At 34.4% G+C, this 10,645-nt stretch overlaps 1 protein-coding gene across 1 annotated transcript; it reads right to left on the bottom strand.

Moving 5' to 3' along the window:
* Positions 1-1,356: 1,356 nt before the first annotated feature.
* On the bottom strand, positions 1,357-6,001 carry LOC150104803 (uncharacterized). The gene is made up of 5 exons (XM_090396150.1): positions 5,937-6,001; positions 4,782-4,982; positions 2,706-2,810; positions 1,684-1,761; positions 1,357-1,566 (listed from the first exon to the last, which is right to left on the bottom strand). Exons 1-5 carry the CDS (start codon positions 5,971-5,973, stop codon positions 1,529-1,531), a joined length of 459 nt encoding a protein of 152 aa, XP_090252276.1. The 5' UTR covers positions 5,974-6,001; the 3' UTR covers positions 1,357-1,528.
* Between the last annotated feature and the right edge of the window lie 4,644 nt (positions 6,002-10,645).

The raw sequence follows: 10,645 nt of genomic DNA, 5'->3' as shown, positions 1-10,645 counted from the left end.
ACTGCGAGCTTTAGCTAAGCGAAACTTGCTTGATATCAAATCAAACATATACGAGGAATAAGCGAATCAGGCTGTTTTGCCTGATTAACTCTAAACATGTTTTATTTCAAAAAGTGACCCATTATCCTTTTTTGAAAGTTGATCAGAAAAATAAAATTTCAATTTTATTCCAACAGATGAATTTTCATCTCTCAAATAATATACATGAAAATCAGCAGGAGACAAATGTAGCTTTATTCTCAAAAGAATAAAATGGGAAGTTTTAAAAAATATACATACAGGCCCATCCATTTCACTTATCCTCAGTCGTTGCTGTTAAACGCGATTGTATTTAAAATTACACATCTTGGCACAAAAAAAATCGGAAGTTTCACTGCTCAGGTCTAATTTCCACACAATTAGAAAGGGAACCCAGTTACCAAAGTTGTAGGTCTTTGTATGCATATTATATTAAATTAAACGATGAAGATGGACCCGAGCAATTTTGATTCAGAAGGACAGTTGCTCCCAAAAATAAGCTTTCGAAATCTAATCTTCGACTGATTGATCATAATCCCAAGATGAATAATATCTTTGATACTTTCTCGGGGAACAGTTAAGTTTCCCATGTTAATGCTCCGTTAACTAAAAATCTTAACGCTGAATAAGATTCATAACTAGTTATTCCAGTTCAATTCATTTATTTAATTACTTCGAATCGTATGCTAATTGCATTGGCATAATTTACGAAAATGTTTTTAGTGGTCATTCCGAAAACTTTAGATACCTGTCTAGCAATTAAGCTGATAAACTTCGTATGATGAATACCTTAAAGAGAAGAAGTTTTATAAAAATTTCTTTATCAGGTATGCAAGTGTAGCTTCAAAATTTGTCCAACTCAAATTTTATTTATACATAAAATTTGTTCAACTTGCGAAAGGCATAAGATAACCGAAGCGTTAAAAGTAAGGATTTGATGTAATCGATAGTTGCATGCATTGTTTTTTTCCCAGGTGTTTTTGAAGCGATGTCTCTTCATTCATACCAAATCATGGTTGCAATAGGGTTAAGAGTTAGTTCTTACCGTTCTGTTAAGTGGAGGAAAATGCACTTAATTTCTTTCTCAGAATTGAAGGAATTTACTTAGCCAATTTGAATTGTCACCTGTTAACCACTCAAATGCTTCTTTATCCATGTAGTTGTGGATACATTCCAAGGCCAGTTCGGTGGCTAATGAAAGTTTAAACACCGAATAATGGTAGAATTGTTTCATCTCGGTATGTAGCACTGAGAAAAAAAAAGTATCACTACCTAAGTATGCAGAAGAATTTCAGGAAAGAAGTTTTTTAAAATGCAAAATTTTTATTGTTATTCCATTGAAGCTTACATAGACATTGAAATTTGAATACAAAGTACATCGAAATCACTGTTACATTAATACTAAAATTTAAAAGAACATCTAAAAACTTGGATACAAAACACATTAAAAATCACATCAATATTTAAAATTCCATTTAAGCTTCGACATTTAAAATTGACAGTACGTTGATTATTCATCTTTCTTGGAGGCATTGTTCTCTGCAGCGCCTATAAGAAGAAAGTTTAATTTTGTAGCCAAGGTTGATTTAGCAGATGCAGTATCAAATGTAGCAGAATTCAGTACCTTTCTAACTCTTTAGTCATCTGAAAGTTAAGTCATCTTACCTTTAGTGCCGCAGCAGGTCTTACAGGCACAAGTGGTCGAGTTGCATTGGCATGCCCCACTACACTCGCATTTGGAATCTGAAATTCAGATACAGATCTTCAGGAGGCTTGGATTATGAAAATTATCGAATACGCGAAATTAAAGTATTAGTCTAGAAATACTATTTACTTTAAATGCAATTAATGGATTGAATTCTTTAAAAGACCCAGAACTGTTAAAACTGACAGTCAAATGTTTGAGTGTAAGTACCCTGTTTTCTAGCTTTAAAGCTACGGAAGCTTGGACAGACGAATGAATCTGCCTGACGGCATTTATAGGCGCACTGATGCAAAATTTTGCACTTATTTGAATGCAAGACCATTGGAATATTAGAGATCCTTTAAGGTTAAGTCTGTAGTTAGGTAACAGTATTTGTCACTTCTAGGAATACCGATGCGAGATTTTAGTTAAGAAAATCTAACTACCCCCAGACGCTGTGAGATTAAATCTAAGATATTCGATTTAGGATAATTGTTATGCAGGAGGCATTCAGATTACGAAAGAGAAACATTTCGTGGAAGATATTCCAAGTTGCTTCTATTCTATCAAGGGTTTCCAGGACGTCATGACCATTGTCATTATTACCCGACGTTTGGCAGTTCTGGACTGCGCATCCTTTGCGAGGGTTATAAGTAAACCCACCAAGCTTAGGTTAATCATTCGTTAATTCATAAAAAGTGTTGAACGGTGCATGCATATCTTCCGTATTTGCGTCGCTTTCTTCATTATGAGATTAAAAAGTGAAGTATTTGAATTACATTGAAATTAATTTATATCAGGTGGGAATTACTAAAAATTTAAGGCCAGGTTATCTTAGTGTAATGGTCATGATTAGCAAGTCATTTGAATTTGACTAGTTCGTTTCAATCCGGAGCGTTCGTTATTCAAAACGCACATAAACATGAAATAAAGTTACGTTTAAGCAAGTTTATTCCGTACTCTTGTCTATGGTGTAAATAGAACTGTTATGGGAACAGCTTACCTGTACACTTGCAGGATTTTAGCACCACAGCAGGGCACATTTCGCAGGGACATACGTAGGGCCCCACATTACATTCACATAATCTTTGACAGACGCATTCCTTAGCTGAAAAGGAAGGATGATTAAATGTGACGAATGCTGTGACTTTCAGGTCAAGATTAGATATTAAACTAATTATTTGCTTGCAAGAAGTTAATCGAATTTGGCATTTGACTAGTTTAGTTTTAAATCTTAGAACGCATGTTATTAATTTCTGTAGCAATAGAACAGTTTCGCATTACTCATTGCATATTTAAATGTTAATAAGGCCACTGTTATTTACAGTAATTAGAAGTACCGAGTAAAGTCATTAGCAGTATATAGTTTGGTTTAGGGTTTGAATAGTTCAACGCTTAATAAATTAAAAATTTATAGAATTTAAATGCTGTGCAGTAAGAAGCTGTGAGGGCGTTGCTTCACAATAAAATGAAGGCTTTTAAGTTACATCTGTCGTTAAACTTTCTGAAAAGGTTTGCTATAAGCAAGAATGGAGTTAAGAGTTAAAGCAACATTGTTCAAAGTTTATTTGGAAAATGTTAACTGAAAGATGTGGGAAGACTAAGGAAGGGATCAGTTAAATATTGAGGAAGTTAAGATTTCAGATTTGGATAATAACGTTACAGATTCGTTCCTAGTTCATTAGATTGAACTTGAAATTAAAGCCTTCGTGAATCCAGACTTGCATCCCTCTTCACATTAGGAAGATGGGATCAAGAGATAATATTTCTGCATTTGAACCTAGCTGAGCATTGCCATTTAAACGAGATACTGGAGACTAGTTACGTTTAACATCTAGGAAAATGTTAGATGACATGTAGCTGGGAATTCGAATATGCTCAGCACGAGTATAAAGGGGGTTAAGTGAAATTTCGGAGAAGTGGGATGTTACTCGGCATCCGAGGTAAAGTTAATAAGTTCCGCCGTCTTTTAACACCTTCATTGCCAAGCTGAAAATTGGAATTTCGTGTGGTGGCCAAATTTTTTTTTTACTTGATTGCGACGTACACGCGATAACGCGTGATCGGCTGTTTGGTGAGAACTCGCATCACGCGATAGGCAATGAACGTGTTAAAAAGCTTATGTGTTTGTATTTGACAGATATCTGAAGATTTAATACAATCTTAAAAAAAAAACAGTTGCCCATTGTGGATCCTTTTAATGGGTGGGAGAAAGGCTGTTTAAGGAGCTCAGGTTCTTGCATTCCCAAAAATGGGATTCATAAGTGTTCACTAGCAGCCGCTCTTATCAAATTTTCTAAATATTGTTCTAGTGAACAATCTAAGACTTGACCAGTGATGGTAATTTTAGTTTTCCCTCTTGGGTATTTTAAGTTAAGTTGGAAACTCAGCGGTCTGAATATTGTTTCATTTATCTGCGGATAAAATTGGGTTATAGGAGTTCTTTGACAGGTATTTTATACGATTCTAATTGTATTTTATATGATAATGAGCGATTTTAAGTACATGCTAAGATGAGTAGCCGTGAGGCTATTGAATGGAGCATTTAATTAGTTTGCGAGTAAATTTAATACACCCAGAGTGGTTTAAGTATTTGGCGGAAGTTTTCATAAGGAAATTTTATCTAGAATAGTTTGAAGTAAGAAATTAAATTGAGACGTCTGGGAAGGACACTTAAATTTAGGTTTGGCGATTGTTAAATCGCCAAAACCCAATTCATTTTGACTGGGTAGGAGATTTTACTTATTGCTTGGCAAAGCCGTCAAGACTCCGCATTTGGCGAGCCAGAAGTGTACTAATGTCTACCTTGAAGAAACGAGCCTTCAAGTCTTAAGGGCGTTAAAATAGTCTTATTAAATTTGTTGGTTATTGCTTTCAAATTACTATTTAAGTTAATTTTCACTAATACTGCTAGCTTAACTGTAGTTAAACATTGGTTTAACTAACGTCTAGACAATGCCTTGTTAGAAGACAGTCTGATAAAACTGCTGAGAACCATACAAGCCAGCCGCATTTCATTAATGAATAGCGAACTGTTCAAAACTTATGACAGGTGAAATTTAACTTCAAGATTACTCACTGGTGCAGAAGCATCTATGAGGTTTTGGATCTTCCCCGGCATCTCGTCGTTTACGGCATACACAGAAGCCTCCAGAGTCGCAAGTACATTTGCATCTTGGATCTCCACATTTGCAAGTTGCTCCCGTCTCCGTAGCAGCATTGTTACAAGGGCATTCTCCGCTGTCACAGAGACAGCTTTCTTTACAGATACATCCTGGATCTAAAAGGCAATTAAAAACTTTAGATTATGACGATGAAAATGACCTCATTATAATATTAAGTTATTTAATACAAAATTAATCGAGAAGGAACCCGATATTATCCAACGGTACGCGACCTTAGAACGAACCAATAGCTTTTACTCTAAAGCTGTTGGAGTTACTCAATTTGGCCAGAAACTGGAGGAATAGCTTGGTTGTATATTACAAAGTATATTGTCCAGGATTAGAGTTTAAACATTAAGTGTTCCATAGACCGCAGCTAGATATTCCAAGAATCTAAAGCTGTTAGTTTAATTCTGCGTTGTGTTATTCTTAGTTTTACCCTTTCCTGGAATCAAGGGGAAAGAATGAGTAAGCGAACTATTTGCTCAGACATGGGAGAGCAATTAACCATCGAGTTAACTGAAACTCGAGGATCTCAATTCAGTGTCGGGCATAATTTTCTGAAACCGTAATGTTCAGAAAAATTTTAAGGATAAGTTTGAAACATGCCCACTATCGATACAGTTTACACACCCGAGTTTAAGTAGGTATTATTAACTCAAGTCGAGAGCTATATGCAAAACTTGCAAGCTTGAAGTCGAGTTGTAGGAAGATACAACACAAATTTATTAAGCGAGTTGCATCATGGTTTAAGTATTTCGGATTTAGTTGTACTGTATGAAGAGGACAGGACCACAGCATGTAAATGCCGAAGTGTTTTTTTATTTTTTATTAAAAAAATAAAAAACAAGAAAAAAGTTCATTGAAAACAACAACAAAAAAGTTCAAGATAATCTCCCAGAGTGATTTTAAGTTATGTAATTTAATTATGAAAACACGAGAGAGAGAACAGCTGCAACACGAATGCAGATCTCAGTTCAGTATGAAGAAATATATACATATATACATACACATATATATATTTATTATATATTAAAAAAAAAACTTCAACTCAATGAAACTACTCATACCTCCGCACTTGCATGACTCTTCGCCTTTTCCGACCATGGTGTAGGATCAAACTGTTCTATTTTACTCACAACAACCGAGGAAGACAAATTTTTATGCTTTACAGTTATATTTATACCTAATTCCTGTTAGCACTGTTTCGAGAATATCGACAAACCAGGATGAACTTTGCATTATGGCAAATGGCAAAAATGCATGTATGCGCGAGGGGAGAGAAAGAGAGGTGTAAAATCCTTGCGTTTTTTTTTTTTTTTTCCCGACAGTCATATAACGGATGAAAATTTGCAAGTATAACGATAATAGCAGTGACGTTTTGTTCAAAAAACAGGAGGAAGTATTATAACCTTATACGTAATTAGGAAAGCTCTTTTTTTATTTATTTTTACCAGTCATCTAATTGTTAATCAAAGTTAAATGTGCTTAAAATGTTGCAGTGATTGAAGAGGAGGGGAAAGATAATAAACCTATCCACTCCAATCTGCGCAATTTTATTGATATTTAGATGAAAGCAAAGCTAAAGCAGCAAACAAGGTGACTTAAACCGTGGGCATTTATTTAAAGTAAGTCAATCTTATAAAATAATTTTTTGATATTTATTCACTACTATGAAAATTTTGTAAAATAATAATAATAAAAAAACTTCAAATGAAATGAAAGTGCCTGATGGTAATTTTTTCCAGTAGAGCCCAGTCTCATCAACATTAAAACTATTAGGAGGATAACTTCCTTGTTCTACACAATCTTGAAATTCTTTACTAAAAGCTGCCGCAACATCTGCACTTGCCACCTCACCATATAATTTGACACTATGGCACTGACTTCGAGACTTAAATCTCATGAACCAACCTTTGCTTCCTAAAAATGTTTCTTCGTCTCCATCTGTCTTTTTAAGATCCTCAAAATTGTTTTTGTTTTCTCAGTTATAACAGCCTACGTCAGAGGAATCTTTTTCTGATTAAAGTCATCCACCCATAATGATAATACTTTTTCCATTTTTTCATGTAGTTTTACCCCTGCTATAACTTACATGTTTTGCATTTAGTACTATCGTAGATTGTTACGCAGACTATTTTATTCTATCTGCATTTTTCATAATTGTAGTAACAGTCGATGGAGGTAAGTTCATACTTCTACAGAAGATGTGTCTGTCCATCTTCCAATCTTCAAATCACCTCCATCTTCTTTTCAAGTGTGATTGATTTCCGCGCCTTCTTAACACCAAGTTCTGCTAACTTTTCTGCACTTCTTTTATTAGCCATGGTATGTAATTAAGTACTTTATCAACTTAAATACGTATGTATGTAAAAATAAAAAATAAATAGAACAATTAGGTAGATTCAACAGTAAAACTAGGTTTGATACATATACGTCGTAGTAGCTCGGTAAACACTCAAACAGTAGAGTGCCTGCTAGCGTCGTTTCTCAGACCACACTACAGTAAGAAAGCACGTGCAGGCATCCGGCGTTATTGTGAATCGGCGTAAATTGAACCGTCGTAAACCGAGGTCTGCCTGTATATACAGTCTTAGTTAATGATTTGAATAATTTACCTGCCTATAATCTGGCGAACGATTACTAACGAGTAACTTCGCTAACGACTATAAATATTCACAGAAATTGAACATTAAAAAATAGCAGACGAAATTTTTCGTTGCATAGCATACGCAAGTTTCTCTCGATTAACAAACTTGTTCAATAACTTTCTAGATTTTCCTTTGCTTTTATCCCTTTCAGGTTTGTAAAAATCTTATAAAGATAAAGCTGGTGGAGTAGTTGTTCTAAATAAATGAGAAAAAAGATTATTCATAATGTTTCTTTCAGATGCATCAGAAACATATTAGTATGAGCGCATGTAGATATTCCTTCATTCTTTTCAGCATCCATTTTCTGAAACTTGGGTGTTGCTCTTCCATAGTTCTTAATGGTTCGTTGCATGCAACGAGTTTTTTTATTGCACAGAACCATAATTAAGAAAAATGCTTATCTACCAGAATCAACCCTAGTGAGTTGGTTCAAATTAAGGATATGGGTTTAATTATACAGGCGCTAACATGTGGTATGGTTATAAGGAGCCACAGTTTAGGATTTTACGAGCGAGATTAATGAGAAAAAGGACTTTAAAAAAAAAGAAAAAGAAAAATTAGAAAAATATGAAAGAAAACGTATTATAGAAAATATACGTATGATTTTAAGATATAAATTTTACAAGGATGTGACATAATACTTTCGATGAATTTACGAGTAAACTGATATCATTTCTATAAACTTATACAAGAAAATGATCTTTGCTGTGGCTGATCATGCGCCTTGTCGGTTTTGTCGTGTCAGTTGAATGAATGTAGGAGGTCGGACAAGAACCATAGCTTTCCTTGAGGTACCACAAGGCAATATGACAAGTAAAGGGGAAAACGCTTCTCTCTTTATTTATTTATTTTTAACAGGAATAACACATGTTCCTACTTGGTATATATAGTGTGTCCTGAAGAATGGCTACCAATCACAAAAGGCTGTATATATTGTAGAAACTTCCATGAAATTGAAATAACTTTAAGTAGTTTTCCAGGAATGCATTCATAGATCCATAAACGTCGAACGGTGAGATTTCTCACCAGAGGTTTATCATCATGTTTGTTGTGCCAGAATTGGAAGCAGCGGTTGTTTTACCCAAATGCCTTTGCTACATTCTTCACTTACGTTTGGTACCTGAGATGCTTTGTTTTGTATTCCTCACAAGCAGAAGACTTTCATGTTGTTAGCATAATGTAGCAGGACTCCATCATGCGTTATCTGTGACCTCCGCAGCATTAGTTTATTTTAATTAATTTCTTTTTTTTATATATATATTTATAAATTATTCTATATATTTATTATATTTAAATATATTTATATATTTTATTTTTGACGACAGAATAGACTTCAACTTCATTTAGCTTCTTGGAAAAGACCTGGGTTCGATTCTCGTTATGACAGAAATCTTTATTTGGATAATAATAATAATACACTCCTAGGTTTCGCATTTAGCTCAGTGACAAGTTGTGTACTCCACTACTTTCAAACTTTCTATATATGAGTCCAACTAATGTCTCCAATATTATTTACAATTCGTGAAAAACAAAATAGTCGATATTTCACAGCTAGGTGAAATATCGACTATTTTTAATTTATATGTAAGAGAACTACTTACATATAAATTTAAAATACTGGACTTACGTGTATTCCATGTTTAAAAAAATTGATCACCCAGTTGGCTATTTACATTTAAAAAGGTACTTATGGTCAGTGGGCTGTGCTAATATAAAATGTGCGGGTTGCGTTGTTCTTAATTTGAAGTCACTGATCAGAAGTTAAGAAACCTCGTAATCAAAGCGTGATCTTCGCTCTTATAACATGCCAAAAGGGACTTGCATATTACTACACTACTCTTCACCTTCCTTCCTATTTCCATCCTACCCCTTACACTAAAGGTTGTGTATTGCTTCTTTATCATCCACTTGTAATTAAACCAAAGGTTTTAAAAATTACTGTCCAGAACTTTTTCAGAAAATATGCTTCAGGCTTATTATAATAACTGGCTTATGAACACATGTAAGTGTATTCTCATCTTAGGACAATGTCGCTCTTTTGATGGACGTCGCCAGACGTCCCTGAGTGTATCCACCGGTATCAACGACGATGCCATGTGAATTGAAGACCTGATTCGAAGACGCGAAAAGTCTTTATATGGACTTTGCATCGCTGGTGCCATTCAAAAAATCTTCAATCTCATTTGGACCTTCTTAAAAAATTATCACCGTAAATTCCCTATTTTTTCCACGATTTTTTAAGTCATGGCTATTATTTCCATGTCATTAACCTGATCGAATGCTTGTATTTCAAAGAAAAACCTGCCTAAATATATTTACCCCTAAATCGTATCATCCTATTCACTGATTAAGTGAATTAAGCTGTTTTTGTTTTCTAACAGCTACTGTCAGAAAACAAAATTTACCTCTACGACCAATTAGTTCATTAAGTTCTTTTATACTTCCTTTTTATTTCCTTTCTCGTGTTTTTGTTATGCAATTAATCTTAATTGAGGTTCACAGACTAATTGTTTTGAAGAGAGAAATTCGCTTTTTTTTGGTTTCTTGATAAAAGACTTTGATCAATTAGTTAATAAAGAATGGATGAATGAACAACAACAACAACAACAAAAAAAAAGCTAAGGAAAACATATTGAAGATTTTGAAGCTCAGTAGTAAATCGATGTTTGTGTTTTAATGAAATAGCAGAATTATATATGAAGCAAATACGAGTCATTAATGCGAAGTAGAATTTGGAAAAGTATGCTATCTGGAAACAGAAAAGCATACACTCTTCTTTTATCTCTCAGTCTTTTCTATTTTTTTCTTGATAGAAAATTCTTTTTTCTATCAGTCCCTGTCGAATTAGTCTTCTCCTTACACAGCTTGCTACAACTCCCGTTTTTTTTCTTTCCAGCCCCGTCTCAGAACGACGCAGGGTGATTTTTGAAGCAGAGCCGCTTTAGAACTCGATCTTGGAATGGTGCAGACAGTGACTTTCTTCCTGTCCCCTTCTCCCTTTCAGCAGATTCAGTTGTTTTCACTTTCGACAGAAGCTGTACCACAGTAGATTGACTACATTAGCCTTCTCTAATCAAAGCTTGAATTACTTTTTCTGCGAGGTGTTAACTGCACGTAACTAGTCATAG

The sequence above is a fragment of the Typopeltis vanoorti genome, chromosome 7, assembly GCF_054136105.1.
Source record: "Typopeltis vanoorti isolate ZY-2024b chromosome 7, IOZ_Tvanoo_1.0, whole genome shotgun sequence".
NCBI lineage: Eukaryota > Metazoa > Arthropoda > Arachnida > Uropygi > Thelyphonidae > Typopeltis > Typopeltis vanoorti.
Note: the sequence above shows the minus strand (reverse complement) of the source record. Positions and strands in the feature narration are given on the sequence as shown.

Bases quoted from the DNA above. Each gene is read 5' to 3' on its own strand.
- LOC150104803 (XM_090396150.1), bottom strand. From the start codon at position 5,973: ATGGTCGGAAAAGGCGAAGAGTCATGCAAGTGCGGAG. The intron at 4,983-5,936 runs GTATGAGTAGTT...ATTGCCTTTTAG, and splicing joins AGAGTCATGCAAGTGCGGAG to ATCCAGGATGTATCTGTAAA. The intron at 1,762-2,705 runs GTAAGCTGTTCC...TCTGAATTTCAG, and splicing joins AAAATCCTGCAAGTGTACAG to ATTCCAAATGCGAGTGTAGT.